This window comes from Tyto alba, unplaced genomic scaffold (genome assembly GCF_018691265.1).
Source record: "Tyto alba isolate M040663 unplaced genomic scaffold, T.alba_DEE_v4.0 Super-Scaffold_38, whole genome shotgun sequence".
Lineage (NCBI taxonomy): Eukaryota > Metazoa > Chordata > Aves > Strigiformes > Tytonidae > Tyto > Tyto alba.
In genome coordinates this window covers 19,193,726-19,212,153 of record NW_024881313.1, presented here as the reverse complement: position 1 = coordinate 19,212,153, position 18,428 = coordinate 19,193,726, and the positions used below count along the sequence as shown (strand labels likewise).

Sequence of the window (18,428 nt, the reverse complement as noted above, 5' to 3'; positions counted from 1 at the left end):
TATTTCTGCTGTTCAAACACTGCAGATTTGCTGTATAAAACAGCCTGTCCTGCTCCTCGCCTCCTGCCCACTTCTCTGTGCATTACACTGGTCTGCCCCCAGTACACATTGTATGCTGTCTCCAGACAAGGGATTGCCCACATTGATAATTTCTGTCTTTAGTGAAAGGTGGGTACAGGAAAATGAGACTCGCTGACCTAATGCCATAATTGTAATTTCACTCTTTATCTAGTTGAGTTACTTTTTCGTTTTCTCTGTACTTCAAGGAAAACTGTCGTTATTCCAGGTGAGTGTTCAGTTCTTATGCTAGGATGCTGTTGAATGACTCACAAGGAAAATCATAGCTTCTTTTTGAAGAATTTAATGATCACTTCCAGTTCCTGGAGCTAGGAAATCCAATACAAGTAGTGTACTTTCCATTTGTTGTTTTAGCCAGGGATTATATTTTTTTTTTCTGGCTTGCTGAAATAAACCACTTTAATCCGTTAGTCAATCTTTGTTGAGCATCCTCCCCAAATTGTTTCAAATGACAGGGCAAATTTCTATTATTAGTTAAAAAAAAAAGAAAAAAAAAGAAAAAAACATGTTTCAGGAATAACCATGTATTTAGAATTAAAGAAAACTGCCAGAAAATATATGTACCACCTATACTGATGAGTCTGCAAGTATCAGAACACAAGGACATAGTATAGCTGAAAGACTCAAGTTTGGAAAGTCTGGAGTTTGTTTGCAACATATGCAATGTGTTCTTCAATAGGTCACAATTCTCTTTCTGCATGATTTATCTTCACTAATCTGTGAATGAAAACACTTCTCACCTTGTAATGCTATCAATAACTTCAATCAGTAATTTTTTGAGATATTGGGTTAATAAGGACTGCAGAAATATAATTTATTATCACTTTTTTTTCAGTTTGCCATGAAGTACTGACTGTTAATCGTAGCCATGGTGTATTGGAAAGTTTAAATTATCCAAATAATTACCCATTAAATGAGCACTGCAACTGGACTATCCGAACTACAAGGGGGAACACACTCAACTATAGCTTCACAGCCTTTAATTTAGAAGATGGACCTGACTGTGACCGGGATTTCTTGCAGGTATGTACCCAGATTCTAGAAACAAGAAAAATCAAGTCTTCACCAATAAAGAAAATAAAGGATGCAGAAGACCAAGGGGAAATTTATCTTATCTAAATTTAGTCATTAAAACTCAAGTGTTAAGTCCAAACAATTTGTCCCCATTTCCTCTGCAATCAGTAGGGAGTGAAGCATTGCCAGAAAGCACTTCATCCCACCTTAAGACAGGTGTCTGCAATAGAGAGGATGAATCACTTTACAGGTGCCTAGATTTGCCACAGAGAGTCTCGCTACCACCTTGGGTTAGATGCACTGGATTTTATGGGTGAAGTGAGCTGTCATGATTCCAGTTTTATGTAAAGAAAAAGAAATCCTGAGACTAGTAAATTGACTGCAAATGGCAATGAGCCCAGTTAGTTTCGTCTTGTTTTTATCTGAGGAGTGGGGAATGCTCAAAAACTTTGAAATGTGTAACTTCTACATTTCTAAAGGGAGGGTTGCTGTGTCTCCTGTTTCCTTTTCACAATTATTATGTTTCTTTAAAGAGACTGAAAGAAACTGAATTTACCCACAAACAAAATGAGAATTTTTTAGCCAAATAAAACCACCCAGTCAATCTAAAGCCAAGTACCCTTTATTTTAATTTCCTCAAAAATTTTTTTTCTAGAACAACTGGAAAGATGTTTTCTCCCAGTTTTGTACTTCATACTGTGGGAATTCGAGTGTAGTCATGACCAGGGCTATACTGAGGATTATAATCTCCTGCCTACTATTTCACTGTTTTGCTGAACTCATCCATCCTTCAGATCTCACCCTTGTACAGGATGCCACTGTGTAGCCCCTGTGCTCTACTTAGGTTTTGCACAAGAGGAATTGAAATTTAGAGAAGTGTTACAGCCAAGGAGAGGTCTAAGGAATAGTGTCCACATTTCTGGGGACATTTACTTACACTGGGGTCTTGCAACAGGCCTGGTGATAGGCTAATCTGTTCCCTCTATATGTCCTTCCTCACTCCCTCTACCTCCTTACTATGCCAGCTTTCACAGCTCAGAATTGGTAATAAACTGGCAAAAGTGGTGTTCTTCCAGCTTGCTTCTCTTTGTGGCCAGGAATGGAAAAAAAAATAGACATGTGAAGAAAATAAACAAGAGAGCACTGTATTGAGAACTAACTATTAAACCCTGGTTCATTTTTGTGAGGAGGCTGAAAAGGAAACATTGGAGCCAAGTGGGGAGGCCCGTGTTAGTCTCAAGATGCCTAAGCCCTTGACCCATAAAAAGCAGGAGCCGTGCACACAGTAGCCAGCCAGTGAGGAGCAAGAGACGTGCCAGAAGACGCTATTCTAGACATAACTCAGGGCTGGAGGAATAGTGCCAGAGGCAAGAACCTGATCCAAAGCACTTAAAAGAACAGAAATAAAACATATCAGAGGGAGTGAGAAGACAGGGAGCAGAAAAGTACTTGCACTCTTTGTTTTAACAACTCTTCAGTGCTTCCAATCAACGAAAATACAGACTGAAGGGGGTATAAAGAGGAAAATGCAAGGGGAAAAGTCATGAGAGTATGTTAAGGAGGCTTTAATTTGCAATTCCAGTGACATTACTTACAAATCTTTCTCCAAATGCCATTAAGAAATACCACTTGGAAAAGATGTTCTCATTTGGTTGTTGCATGCTGCACAAATATGTGCCATAGTGTAAAAATGAGAACAAGGTTGAACCAGCCAGGAAACTCAATAGTGTGTGCTCCCACCCTGCGTTTTGCGAAAGGGGAGCGTGTTGGCAAGGCTGTGAGTGCTCTGTGGTGTAGGGGAAAGGAGGAATCATCTGGAACAAGTATGCGTTTCACTTTCTAAGCAGAATGCAGATATTTGGGTCTTTTCTGTCTGAAATCCATGTGGAAGCTGACACCACTGCAAATTGGAAAAAAGGTTAATAAAAAACCCCCTGACTCATAGCTGTTCAGACTTTACTGCCACACGCTAGTTTTGAGATTCTTTTATTGCAAAGAAGCCTAAAAGGGGAAAGCTCTGATGCCCTGGCTGAGTATAACACTGGAAAACAGAGGTATAATCCCGTTCACTGTAGTTCAAGTGAGTGGTGTGTGGACCATCTGCCAGAGCCCTTCACTGTTTTCTTGGAGGAAATGGGAAGCTACTGCTCAGACAGTTTTCATGTTGCTGCACTCACAAACTGGAGTGGCCACTGGTGATGATCAGGTGCTCTTCTTCTGCAGGAGCTTTCAGGTGTCCCTTTTCCCATGTCCTTTTGGGTTTGGTGGCAGCAGCTCTGCCCCTTGCAGCAGGCAGAAACACCCTACTTGTCTCCTTAGCTCTGTGGCAGTCCTGACAGTAGCAGTCTGGTGCTCCACAGTATCTAGCAGATGGCAGGCTTGGTGACACTATTTGTTGCTACTTGCTCTGAGGCTGGGCATGAGAAAGAGAAGAGTTAGTTGTTAGGCTGGATTAGGTGATGATCACTGTTCTGGTGGTAGAGGGGATAAAGGAAGGTGATAGCTGATGGAGAAGGACAAGATTAAATGTTGCAGAGGTGTTATGGCAGATAGTTGACCTGCCTGAGCAGAGTACAATCAAGAAATGGCAGTTGCAAAAAAACAAAACAAAACAAAACAGAGCTGCTTTTAAAAGTTAATGTGAGAAACAGATTTAATGCTTGTGGATATATTTTTATGACATTGCAAATGTCTCAAACTAGAGCTCTGATTTTTTTTGAAACCTTTCTGAATTCTGAAGGAGAAAATCATGGTGCTAGGTGGGGTGGGGACAGCTAGACTGGACAAGCTACGTTCCTGAGTACTGTTGGACCTGGCCTGCTGGACACTGGTTTTTGTCCCAGTCTCCATACCAGAAAAGGGCCTGTTCTTTAGCTTCGTGTTTAATTATGACTTACACTTCTGACCCAAAACCACATGTATTATACAAGAAGAGCATTTTGTTTTGTGACTAATTCAGTCTGATATACACAGAATATATTAATTTGCTATTTGCTCCCTGCCTTAGTCCATATATGAGTCAGAAAATAAATATGTGGAATAATGACAAAACCAAAAGTTTCTACACATAGGTATTCCTAGTGGTTGTCAGCTACCAAAGATATTATCATCACTTAAAGAAAATAACTGTTCCAAATACAGGACAAGAGAAAACCAGTCAGATGACCAAAGAGTACAAGTAAGTGCAAGTACAGAGCATGGCTGTCCCAGACTGAAATGCAGTCACAGCTGTACAAAGAGAAGTCAGCAATGTATTGTGTTACCTATTTCCTTTTCTCCTTTGATCATGGGATGCTTCTTGTGAGCCAGACCACTGTTTGCAGCAGCTGGCTGGTGTTACTCATGGTGAGCAGTATTCCCTCTCTGCAGGGAGCCTTGAGCGACTCTGACTCGGTCTCACTGCATCTCCACCACTTCAGCATGTACAGCTACTTATAGTGTCAAGTAGGAAGGAAAAAGCCCTGTTCTTCTGACTTGGTGGAAATTTTCTGCCTCTGTGTGTAGGTGCCAGAAATTAAGAAGGGGCAGTGTAGGAGGGAGGTAAAACTGCAGGTTTTTATACTGTCAGTCTCTAGCATGAATCTCATATAAGCACTTTCTCGACAAATGAGCAGCGTGAAATGAGTGTTTCATGGCCTGTCAGAGGATGTTGGCTCATTGCTAGTAATGCTGACAGGATGTGTGACATTTTGGAAGGAGTTTTATAGCGAAGTTTCAAAAATATGGGATGAATTGCTTCTGATAAAGACATGTACAGAAGTGGCAACGATATGATACAAGGCATACCAAATAGTAGACTGTTTCCTAGTGATGCTGCACTAACTGAAATTAGATTGGATGGTCTTTAAATTATATTGCGTGCTGTGGCTTGGCTTAATAATCTAACATTAGTCTTTCTAGAGGAGTCATCAGGCTGTAGCCAGTGAGATATTGCAGACAATGACACAGAAATGTTGTTCCTTCCTCCACATTCACCAGGTTATTAGCTGAACAAGCATATATTTAACATCTTTAATGATGAATTACCTTCTTACTTAGTATGACAGAACATAATCTCCACACAGGCAAAGCTATTTTATAAGGAGAATGTCATATTATTACCCTAAAGATGAGAGTCTTGCAGTAGGACTGAAATTAACTCCTTTCTTATCCAAGAAAAATATGATTTGAAAACCACTAATCTTTCTGTCCTCCAGTGACAATCTCCCTCTGTGTTCTTCTGCTCAGAAAGTACAACCATCCCTTGAAGTCCAGTTTGTTTAGCATCTGCTTTTTATAAGTACAGGGAAGACCTTGTCTACCCTTTTGCAAGGTGCCACCAGCCTGATGAGCAGATAGTAAAATTGTGTTGTGAAGCAAGACAAGTTTCAGAGCTCTCTGTTTGAGTCTCACCCCTTTGGTCTATGCAGCATGTTAGTCTAGTGGCAAGGATGGAATTTTCATTGGCTTAATTCAAAAGAACAACTTACAGGGACAAATGACTGCCTGGTAACAACAATGACATCCCTTCTGTTGCAGGACAGGACAGAGTTCCTCTTTGGAATAAAGTACTTCCTTGCTTGCTTATTGCTAGTGTACTTAAGGAGTCTGGACTCTTTCAGAGTGGCTAAAATACCATTGCACCCTTGTATGTGGAATATTTTCAAACGAGTGCAGTAATTAATATGGCATCTGTTCCTGAGAACTGTTTCATTTCCTTCTGGTGGTAGCAGGATATGTCCTTTTTTTTTTTTTTCTTTCTTTCTTTTTTAAACCACAGTAGCATTCCATGGATGTGCCATAATATCCTTTTTCTCCATCTGGGAATACTGCATTAGATAATTGTTGCTTGCTCTCAGCTGGTCATCCTCATTTTTTATTAGCTTATCATAGAAAAAAAAAAAAAGCATACCCTCTTTCTAGTTTTACTCCCTTTTGTACTTGTAATTAGTAAATATGCTTAAACCATATTAGGAGATTAACATAATTACATTTTATTTATGAGTATGGCTGTTTAAAGTGCTGCAGGAATTCTCCAAGCACAGAGAATGGCTTTGCTTACGGCCATGAATTGATTTATAAAATGTCAACGGTAGTACATCACCCTGGGGAAGCAGATGATGTATTAAATATACCCATCCAGGTTCTGCACACAGACATCAAATTACAGCCTGCTGGCCAGGCTGCAGTGGTAGCCATTAACATACTGCCATGCAAGCTGGCAGCATGCCAGCCCATCCCTGAATTCCTTCAGGGCTTTATGGGCATCCACAAAAAGTCCTTCAATGTAGGACTGTAAGGATAAAAGCAACAATTCTCCTTGGGTTTCTGTGGCAGGCCTCATCGTTGGTATGCAAGGAAGTCTTAGCCCTTGCACTGATTTTCAGTGAGATATTTGGATAATCAGAAGGAGAATGTCAGGCCAAAAAGCTGCCCACCCTAGACAAGGCTGGCTCAGGGCTCAGATTTTTGTTTTCCCAATTGCCTGCATTACCAGAACTGAAGTACACTTTGGCTTTTCTGTTTGAAAGGTTACTTAGAAACAGACTTAAAACTGCATACAACCCCCCCACCCCCTCAAGACAGCTAAATTAATCAGTAATTAAAGGATTGCATGGTGCCTACAGAAACCTCAGATGACAAGAAGCACGAGTGAAGCCAGCACAGGCTCTGCTCTTGGACTCACAAAATGAGTCAGATCTTCATGGACTCAGCGTTTTCCATACCCTGCCAGCTCAGAGCAATGTGACTTTGCCTGTACCTTCAGGAAAAAGCACTGTACAATGAAGTGACTGTGAAATACTACCATATGATTGGCACTGTGCATGCCCCTTGTTGCAGAAAGGGCATTTGGGACTCGTCTAGTTGTAGCTAGATTCTTCTCACCTCCATTCTTCTTCTGTATTGCAAATCTTACTGAAAAGCCCAAACAGTATCTGTGAGAATGTCTGTGCAAGGAAGTAGATTATCCCACTCAGCCCAGGCATCATAATACAAAATTACATGGTGACTGGAGAAACCTCATCTGAATTGGTCAAAGCTTCCCCTCATTAAAGGGAAGCCCCATGACAACTCAGAGTAAACCACATTGGACTTTGAGGAAGGTCTTGTTCCTCCCCCACCATTGTTCTCATAAGCAGGTCGTTTTGCTTTCCTGAAAGCTTAAGAGGGAGGAGTATTTCCCTTTCCTCCCATCTTCATTTGCTGAGACCAAGCTGCAGGTCTCCTCAGTTGCTGTAGTTATGCATGATGCAAATTTTCTCAAATAGGGGGGTTCCCAGAGAGGATCCTGCCCTCTCTGGCCTCTGATGGGGTCAGTGTGATGTTGCTTGCACTGGCAGTTTAGTTCATCAGGGCTGGCAAAACACTCAAGGAGCAGCACCCAGCCCTGCACACGAGTCAGCAGAGCTGCAAACTGCTCAGATCCCCCTGAGCTTTTCAGAGCAGGCACACCTTCTCCATCCCCCACAACTGCCGTGTCCCTAAGCACAGCCCCGTCTTTTTGTAAGGAGCTTTTCCCACAGTAGCAGCTTTCTGCTGAAAAATAACTTTGGAAGTATTATTGTCCCAAGCTCAAAAACAGTCCTGCTCCCTCCATCACGAGTGGATTCTCACTGCCGAGGAACTGCCTCTATTTCTGAGGCATTGAGGAAAGCAGGCACTCTACCAAAATAGCCACAGCCTCGTGACCAGGCATGTGTGATCCCACTGCCACAAGGGTGTGGGTACCCAGGCAGCCCTTTGGTCAGCAAAAGCAAGAGAGACATTTCAGTGACCTGTCTGGATGCTGGCTATGGCAGCAAACTTCTGCCTGTACCTCAGGGAGGGACAGGGCGTCAGGAACAGGACACTGAGACAGCCTGGGTTTGCTCCAGGCAATGGAGCCCTGATGTGAGGTCAAAGCACCCACTGTGGTGAGCAGAAAGGCAGGCTTTTCCGACACACCTCTGCACTGGACTGCTTTGCTTTCAGCTCAGCCTGTTCTGTCCAGTGTGCATGGGTGAGACTCCAGGACTGTCACATTACAGGTGGCTGAGACCTTTTCCATCCAGACAGCATGGTGATTAGGTGGATGTGCTCTCCTAATGCAGGTTTGGGGATCTAAAATGTCATGCTGAACAAATAAGGTTTTGAGTGCAGGTCTTGCAGTTGACTAAGTGGATGTCTCCTAGGCATTCCTTTCTTAAACAGCAGTTGTTTCCTACTTCTATATTGAAAACAATTTTAAAATTTCATTCAGAGATACACCCTGCATTTCTTACATTCTTATAATAAATCCAAGGCCTTGATAAAGAAAATTTTTATTTTTATATCATTTACATAAATAAACTTTTCCTAGAAAGACAGGAATCGGCAGATTTACCTGTAGTTAGAAATTCTTGTTTTCTTTGAGAAGGTAGTAGGTGGTAATGTAAGAGATGAAAAATTCTTTTTAAGAAATATCACTGCAGTCCAATGTGGAATTTAATTTTGCTTGAAACTTTCAAAGGGCTCTGAGTATTTCATGCTTAGGTTATGAGACAAAACATAGACTCAGATACAACTCTTACTATTAAAAAACTAGAAATTTATACATTTCCATATGTTAGGTAATTCCTACTGAGATTAACCAGTGTGCCTATATGTGTAGTGATACACAATGTCAAGCTCCATTGTACTTTGGAATAAAATGGTTAATTAGTGAAAGTGTGTCTGTGTGGAGACAAAAAAGTTGCCTACGTGGTCAGAGCAAGGAGTTTTATCAAAGGTCATCTAGGGCATAAACATATTTAAATAATCCTATTAAAACATTATCTTGAATGAGTTCTTAAGGAGGACTTTTTTCTAGTGGCAATTGCAAACACTTCTCATCATGCAAGCAGAAACATAACCTTATTTTGTTCTGTTTGTGCAGAAAAAACAAGGCTCCACACAGTAAGTAGCTCAAAGTCTTAAGTTGCCTTTGTTTCTACAAAAACTATGTCATCATGGTGCTAAACTAGTGCAATGTGCCACATCCTGGAGATTTAGTTTGGTTTTTTTTTCTCTAGCTGACAGACCTGAAGGTTCTTAAGCTTGCATTCTAGTTCTTCTAGAAGGAAGTGTGGAAATGGATTATTTTTATTTGTGTTAATTCTTACTTTAACAATTAACGGTGATCTCACTTTGGAGTGTATTGTGTTACTTGGATGATGATTATATTTGTTTTTTGCTTCATTTTGTTTTCTGGTAACATATTTGTTCTGATGCCATCAAAATTTCCTTTCCAAAAAATTACCTGTTCAGGAAGAGCTGCTCAGATACCTGTAATTACTGTACGTTTAGATCAGTCACAACAATCCCATATCAGGTTTCCCACTTCTAAGAGGAAAGGGATTCTTGTGTGTGTCAGAATAGCAATTCAGGGATGTCCTAGAGGCTCCAGCAATGGGCAGGACACTCGTAGCTATACTGGTCTGATCCAAGGCACAACCTTCTTTTGTGAGTTCTGTAAATACAGCCCAGGGCTGTTGCTGCTGGTCCCTGTAAAAAGGCTTTCGGACTGCAATTTGTTTCAAGACTCAAACTGAGACAATTATTGATATAATTGCTCATAATTATATAATGAATTAATTATATCTGATAATAGACGTATTTACATTACAATAAAATGAGAACTGTCAGTATTCATAGGATGGATTTTTCCCTCACATGAAACTGGAAGTTTGTCTTTGAAGACTCCATCAGCTCTGGATCGAGACTATGTGTTGTGCCTAACTCAGGTATGGGAGCAGCTTTCTTCCGGAGCAGGTTAGGCTGGGGGGTTTTCTTTATAATGATTTTCCTGATGGAAAAGTGTCTTTTCACAGAAATAAAGTACTCCAAAAGAAAACTGAAATTTTGCCCTAAAACCAAATCAGTTTTCTGCCAGGAAAACTGAACAGATGGAGTCTCACTACCTGTCTGGAAGGGTCCTGCCAGTCTCACTTTGCAAGAAGGAATAAGCTTGACAAGGTGCTTGGCTAGAAAATGCCCCTGCTTCAAGTATGCTCAAATGGAATGTGTTCAGAGTTTCTTTCCTCCCGTTTATTCGAGATCTTTATTTCTTTCCATGAAGCAGAAACTCCATTTTCCGGTCAGCTCAGTCCTTGAGCCGTTGTTCCAGATCTGGCAATGAGCTTCTCTGTGACACAGATCATGTCGCTTTGCTTTGCTCCTCCAAAGAGAGGTGAACAGCTGTGTCCTCCAGAGCATCATTACTGGTGTCAGTGACATATTTCCAGGCTGAAGAGTCATAAAAGCCAAAATGTAATACTGGCGACCGTGGTGTCTCCTTTGGGAGAGCTACTCAAGCCGAACTCTTCCTTCAGCCTTGGCCAGCCCTGCTGTCCCAGCCCCACTCCAATGTACAGCAGATGGTTTTCAGCTGCCACTTTGCTGCAGGGCAGTCCCACAGCTTGATTCATCCCTTAGAGAGCTAGTACCTCCCCTTTTTGCTTTTGTGTCAGCCTATACTCTTGCTCTGAGGCAGCCTCATAAGGAGTTTCTCCTAACAGTTATTGAGCCCATGGCTAATAATTCGTCTGAGTGTACCGCATCCCCCCCTGGGCCCGGTGCTGGGGTGCAGGCTGATGAAATGGCACGCTCAGGGTGCTGCTGGGCAATTGCTTCGGTTAAAGAGGGGTAGCTAAGGATGTGAACATATGCTGCAGCTGTTTGCATATTTTGCTTGTTGAACTGTCTGCCAAAATCATTACAAAGCCCTTGGATTTTCTGATGGAGGCTAAAAGGTCTGAACAAATAAATAAATTACGAAACAAATATCTACACATAAAGGGAGCGAGCACTTTCTTCCCGATGAGGAGGTGGGAGGAAGCCCGATCCCTGGTTCCTAGAGTCAGTATGGTACTGGAATGGCTAATAAACTGCCCCCAAATTAATTGTCTTGCACAGTCCAAGGAAGTACCTTGACTCATATAGCCTGGGGAAGAAACTTCCCTCGGTTTGCAGCAGTTTAGGTAACACAGCTGACAAAGCATGCCCTTAGGTGAGAAACACTATCTCAGAGATCAGAAGGAATTGTGGCTCAGGGGATCTTCGTTCAGCTTCAGTTTCACTTGCTCATATTTGTGTGAGAGCAAAATGTGGTTTGAGAAGTTCAAAATGCCCTGTGAAAACACACAGCTGTTCCCTTCATTTAGAAATGACAGACAGCTTGAAAAACCCCACTGTAATTCTAGCAGTCGAAGTTCTGCCTCTCTCAATGAGTTACAGCTGGCCAGCCACTCGAATTTCCTGTGAAACTCTGCTCTGAACCCAGACCCACGGGGCAGTGCGGCATGAAGGGATTGCCATAGTAACCGTTCTTTGTGTCTTGGAAAACTGAACAACTGTTTTCAGGGGAAATTACATAGAAATGTGGCATTTGCTGCCTTAGCTAAAAATAACACTCCCTTGATGAATCAAAGGTGCAGGAGACTCAAGAAGGTTGTTTTTTTTGTTTGGATTTGGAAGTTTCTGGGCGTGATTCAGTCCATAGTTCTTTAGAATAGTTTTTTGTTTGTAATCACTAAAGCTAACGGCTAATCGTTGAATATGTATCTTAACATAGATTTTGCTGCTATTCAGAGCACAGATTAATGATCTCCACATTGACTCATTCTTCACCATTCATATTTTTCTGGTGTAAGATTTCCATGGCTTGAAGCCATAGAAATATGATTAGTATATACCATAAAGCTGTCAAAGGGAGTAGTACTATTACAAAATCTAATTGGTTCTGACTTTATTTCATTTTGCTGAACTTAAGCCATGAAAGAATGTATAAAGCTCTCAGCTTGGCTTGGAAGAAGGTCATAACTGTAATGCTGGGCATGGGACAGCTCATCTGTCAGGCAGTCTTTCAAGCTTTACATTTAGAAAGAATACAAAAAGATATTCAACTTCTTAACATCTAATATTTATGACAATTTCATATCTATTATCAAACACATCTGATCAAGGCTTTGCAAGAACTTCCAACAATGGGTCTGCAATTAGAAACTTTCAAGTTTTTCTGATTTCGCCTAGAGAAATCATACCAAATGGAGTGATAGTTCTCAAGTTTCAATACATTTCTCATGCTCTGAGCCTTTAATCATATTAGAGGATTGAAAACCAAAAGCAGCCATAAAATAGGCCATGGAATATTACCATAGAATTATTCCTGCAATTTGCCCATAACTTCTGGCTGAACTACTTCCAATTTATTTTATATTCAAAAAAGACATTCAAACTAGACTGTCTGCTTGCAGATTTGAAACTATTTGAGTAGATTTCTTGGCCCCAACTATGTCTTAAATCAACAACAAGATTTCTGAAGGTTCTGCAAGACCAACATATTGAACAGAAAAGCTGAGGATTTAATTGCTTATTCCCATATGTGAATCTGCTAGAAAACATGTGCAAAAATTAGTAGTTAGCATGATTAATCAATATTTACTGTATTTACTGTAATATCATACATCTATACTATGGGTGTTGAGTGTAGGAGAATTCTTTGTGGAATCAGAGATATTTGGAAAAGAGATTTGAACAGAGAGCAAAGATAAATAAACCTTGGCTGTTTTTCTAGCGATCATAGATTTGATTCTTTGCACAGAGAGAACTTTACGGTGATGGCTTCAGAACAGAGAAAAGTTTTTGTTGAAATTCTGAAAGGAAGCATGCCAAAAATTCACAATGAGAACATTCAGACATGGTTTCTGTGCCAGTAATTTGCTGGGTTGTGTTAGGAAGACGTGCACTGTGAGATAGAAGATTGGATGAACTGTGGCAAAGTGATAACAAAGCACAAGGGTTGCTGTTTTTCTGAACTTCAAGAATCATAGTAACAAAAGTAGAAATAATGAAGTGACTTCTAATTTGACAACAACTGGCAATCTGATTCCATAAGCCAAAGGCAATTTAGCTAAAATGTCTAATTTTTATCAGCTTTGCAAAAATTATACTCCTCACCCCTGAAAAATGACACTGAGCATTGGGATATTTGGTGAGGAACATAAATGCATATTCAGTGTGATTTACTGGATTTGAAAAAAGTCACAAAACTAGAATTTGAAAGGCCCTTTAAACATGTTTGGAGACAACTAATGTAGAGAGGCTAAAAAGCTCCAAGTATCCACTATCACCCCATGAAAACATATATTAATTGTTTTCATTTAAATGTAGTACACGACTGACTTCATATGTCAAGATTTAAATACAGGAATATTTCCTTAGCTTTTTGTTTTGTTTTTTTTTGAGTGGTTGTGTTTTAAGAATGGGATGGAGGGTTTCTCATCTATGTTTGGGGAACAGAAAGATTTTCAGGCTGGCTACATCTGCCAACACACTGACTGTCGAAGTACCATCACATAGAATATGACCAAGAGATCAAACATGAAGTGTTTCTAAGTACAAAAGTTCAGAAAGCATGGCTCAGGACACTAGCGTAAGATCATGAAACAATAACCAAACGTGTGAAGTTTGCCTTGTGATTTTTGAGGATTTACTTTGCTTTTGGTTTTCAGCTTGTCCTCACTACTCTGGGAGGCCCTGGTGATTCTGACTGCTTGGTTTTGTCCATCACAAGCTCAGTCAGTCCTGAAGTCACCTGAGTGCAGTCTTAAAGAAATGAAGATGTAAACAGAGTTGTCACCAAGGAGTTTGGAGGCACTGAGCGTGTTAGATACATGGTGAAATCAGACTCAAGACATCCCCTTTTTCTTTCTATTTCAGTTCATTGCCATTTGCCCTTTATCTTCTTCCCCAGCAGCCCCCAAACACACCAAAAGAGAAATAGCAAAACCTTTCTACTGTACACAGTGTGCAGCCAGGTTTAAAGACATATTGCTGTTATATTTGCTCATCATTTCATCCAAATCTTTCCACACTCCTCAGAGCTCATACTGCTGTGCAAAGGTGGCCAATGCGAGAAGTCTCACTGCTTTTTCTTTGACATCCTGTACAAAATGTTAAGAATTGGGGAGCTGCTTTTTACTCACTGGGATATTTTTTGCTTCATTTCAGCTCTATGATGGGCCTGATGTACATTCCAACTTGATAGGTACTTTCTGTGGACAATCTCTTCCACTGGCAGGGAGCACTACAGGGACCAGTCTTCATGTGGTGTTTTATTCTGACGGACTGAACACTAGAAGTGGATTCCAGATGCTGTGGCATGTTAATGGTAAGATAGTCAGGTTTCCTCTGGGAAGGTATGTTTCCTTCTTCTGTGTATGTGTGATGGAGTCCCAGCTTATGCCACCCTATGTCATCTAAGTAGAAATAACACATTATGGATCTAAAAACATTGCATTTCCTCATAATTCTTGAAATATTTTCCCAGTGGATGTTTCTGCACATGCACACCTTCAGAGATCATCTGATCAGAGGCCGAGATATGTTAGTGAAATATGCTTTCATTTGCAGGGGTAGGCACAGGGGTGAGGAGCATCTCCAGAATTTCTGTATTGAACATAGGATATATGCTATTACAAGGGAACTGTGGGTGACTCAGGCTTCCTAATGGGAAATACTCAGCCCTCAGTTTGCCCCATTCCGATAAACTTGTTTTCTGTGCAGGTTTCTCTCTATTTTTATTTAATGGTGCTTGTTTTCTTAGGTACTGTGTTCACTTCCAGCTGCTCCCCCCTGCCCTTTCTCTGCATGAAATAACATTGGCCAGGATGTGCCTTGGGTGTTTTTTCTCTTGTTCTTGCATGTCACGAAGACTGTCACAGGCCTTATTAAATAGGCAAGCATGTACACCAATTATAAACAAATCTGTTAATGACTGTACAACTGCAAACTATGTTTGCAGTTTCTTCACAAGTGAGGCTACAAATGCAACTTTTTCACTCAGCTTACTTAACAGCAATATTGGACTGTAACAAGATTAAATCATGTGCCGTTGTACATCCCATCAAAGAGGATCCAACCCTGAAAATAATTAAATCACCACAGTTGCCCTGTCTGTCTAATCACTTCACACCATTCAGCTTTGACAGCATTGTAAAGCAGCTGAAATCGGCTGCAGAGGCCCCACTGCGGGTTGCTGAGGTGTACGGCATGCTATACATTGTTTGAATGGGAGCTCCACTGTGCTACCACAGACTGCTAGTGTTTGTGAGCTCCCAGAGGGCTCTCGTCAACTAGACAGTGGTGTTTTGCATTCAGCAGAGGTCAAGGAGCATTTCTGGGCAAAGGAGGGACATATGCGGGAGGAAGGAGATGTGTGGCAGGAGCCAGCAGGGGAAGTGCTGCAGCACAAAGGTACGCTCTTGTGCTTCGAGGTGATGTCATTCTGGGACTGCACAAAAGAAGAAGTGGAGGCTTTTATGCACAGCCAGATGACATCAGCTCCATACAGTAGCCATGGTGCTGGGTTAACTTGCTTTTCTAAAGCTCTCAAAGCTTTCTAGAATCTCCCTGCGTGGTGAGCACACTTGCGCTTTCCCTCCACATCTCCATCCAAACATTTCCTGGACTCTCCAGCCCTCTCCCACCCACCTCCCTGCACTCATTTTCTGCACTGACACATTCACTTCTCTCAGACAGCACTGCCTCTCTCTTAATTCCCAAACGCTAAGCTGTGTCCTAAAGCTGCAAAGGGCCCAGACTGCTAATGTGGAGCTGTGTCTAAGCAACCGAGCAGGATCTGTGGGTTCAGATAGGGCTGGCTCCTAGGGAATGTCCTTGCTGGCTCCAAACGTCACAGCTGTGACTCCTGACAGCCTGCAATAGGAGTGCAAGTTCCTCCAGAGCTGACCACAGTTGTCATCTTTTTGTTCATTGCAGGCACTTCCTTTTTTTCTCCATTGCTGTCATGCATTACTATGGGTATTCCTCTTACCCTTGGTGGCTATGTTGTCTGAGCATATACTGTTGCCCTAGACTGGATAAAATTAGATTATGTTCCTGTGGTTGGGATTCTATATTTGTTTCTCCCTTCTGAAAATCTTTCAAATGCACAAAAAAAGCTCCCTGGAGAAAGTCTCCTCATCTAGGGGAACTCATCAGAAGATGCAGCCTTTGAGTTGGGTATATCACAGTGAAGCATTTGGGTCCCCTCTTGCCTGAGGGCAAATGCCTAAGAGAATCTAAACCTGGATCTGGTAATGTCTCACCTGACAAGGAAATAACAGGGCTATATATATTGCTGAGAGAAGAACTTTTACTTCTGCTCAACTGACAAATGTGTGCTGTAGAGCTCAAGCTGCTGTGAACTATTTCTCAGGCTGCCCGTGTGCTCCTTAACTGGCAGTTGTGAAGCGTCTATGAGACATATATCAAGGACATTCACATGGTTTGTTGATAAAAGAGAGCAGTACTTCAGTTTGCCACCATGCGCCTGATACAGTTCGCTTGAGACACTCTTTCTGGCAGCTTTGCTTGCAGTTATGAGTGATCATAAAAAGCTAAACGCTTACCTCACTGATAACTGACATGAAGAGCCCCTCCTGCCATGCACAACACAATTTTGAAGTGTTTTGACTTGAAACATTTGCATCTGATCTTTCTAGTGGCTGAGGCACTGCTTTTCAGTTGCTGAGTTGCCGATCTGAGTTACTAAAGGAAACCCAGCCTTTAGGCTTTCCCAAAGACAGAATTAGTAACTGATCTTAGGAGAATGGTGTTATTTATGCTTAAAAGTGTCCTATGTGATTTTAACTTGGATGAAAAGCTGTAGTGCAAAGAATTTAATTTCAAAGTGGTTGTGGTTCTGAAATAACACTGTTTATCTAAGGGGCCTTCACTGATGACACTGGTCTTAGAATTGATTCAGCTAAATCACTAATGTTTTTTTTTCTGTAGCCAAGGCCTCAGGAGGATTATTCACTAGAGGAAAGCTCAAATCTGCAAGGTGGTCATTTCACTTGTGCTGTTTATTAGGAAGTTTAATATAGGCAAATGTATTTTGGGGCATATATTGGCCCTTTGAGAAGGAACAAACTCCTGGTAACAGTCTGGATATTGCAAAGATGGCATGCCAATTGAATTGCTTTCCTTAAAAAAAAAAAAAAAAAAAAAAAAGGAGGCCAAAATGGCAAAGATTTCTCAGTGCAAAATTACACCAGTGACAACTGTCACTATCTGAGAAGAGAGGTATTTCCTAGACCCATCACTTACCTTATTAAGCAGTGTGCATGTAAGAGCTGACTGCTTTATATATACATCTGCATTTCATTGGAATCTTACTCATTTGGCTGCTTGACTGTCAGTAGATCTTACGAATTCAATTGGCTCTTCTCAGCATAGTCAAAGTTTAAGCCCACCATTCTGTTTTCTGTGGCACGTTAATTCCCCTTTTAAAAAAGAAGCAAAGCACACTACTGAGAAAAGAATTACGTAGTCCCAAAGTATTGTATTTCTATTTTCCTTCACCATCATCTTCTCTCTGTTGGATTTCCCTAAGATGATTGATGGACAAGGTGTGGAGAAAGCCACCTGGTTCATGAGAAGAAAGGTTTTAATTAGTCTAGGTCTGTATTTTCAAGGAGATGAAAAATATTAAAAATATTAAAAATAATAACTAAAGACTGGGGTTTTCAGTATATGTGTCTGATAAAATGTGAAATAGTTTGTTAGTTCTTCAGGGAAGCATAACAGCAACAGAGATTAGATTAGGATGAAGAAGCCATTCACTGCAGACTTTTGCCAGGCATCCATGAGGATTGCTGGAGAGAACATTGCTTTGCAGTGCAATGAGGATTTCTTAAACCTGAATCATAGCTCTGTTGTTGATTTGTTGTGAAGCCTCTGTTCAGTTCTTAAAAACTACTATTCCTTTTCAGTGTTTTATGTGTCACATTGAGTCTAAGGCTGCACAGGGTCTGATCTTTTGAAGTCCTGAGCAGTTGTTTTGAGTTGTGGGTGCTACTATGTTAACAGCAGGCTTTTTATATTGCAGTCTGGCTATTAAAATACAGACATGTTCCCTGTGAGAGCTAAGGATGAATTAATTTCTGTTTCTTCAGCAAGCTGGACCTTCCCCCACCCTCCAAACTAACATATAGGAATAAGGGCCAAAATTTTCTTAAAATGCTTATTGCTGAACAGTTCAATCAGTGTCTGAGAGCTAGAAAGTGGCTTTTTTTTTTTTTTAACAGTGAACACTGGCAGCTGATATGGGAACTGTGGCCATTCAGCATCTTCAAGGATTCAGCTCCTGTTTAAAAGCCTAAATTTGCCTTTATGTCTTTGGGTCCTAGTAGTCTATTTATTATCCATCTTACTGATTTCAGATTAGAACATATTAAAGAAAATACCAGAATTCATGAGACTGATAAAACAATACTAATCAAAGCTACAGAACTGATTAACAGATCAGAAAGAAAAAAAATATACCAAACAGTTTCTCACTTGAATTTTTACTC

The 18,428-nt window shown here is 40.9% G+C and overlaps 1 protein-coding gene across 1 annotated transcript in view; it reads left to right on the top strand.

Annotated features, from left to right (window-relative positions):
- The window catches only part of CUBN (cubilin), a 145,654-nt gene that overhangs the window by 40,723 nt on the left and 86,503 nt on the right, over nucleotides 1-18,428 (top strand). The window contains exons 27-28 of the mRNA XM_032991812.2: nucleotides 914-1,101; nucleotides 14,080-14,239. Coding sequence (XP_032847703.2) covers nucleotides 914-1,101; nucleotides 14,080-14,239 — 348 coding nt within the window. The remainder of the gene's footprint in view (nucleotides 1-913; nucleotides 1,102-14,079; nucleotides 14,240-18,428) is intronic.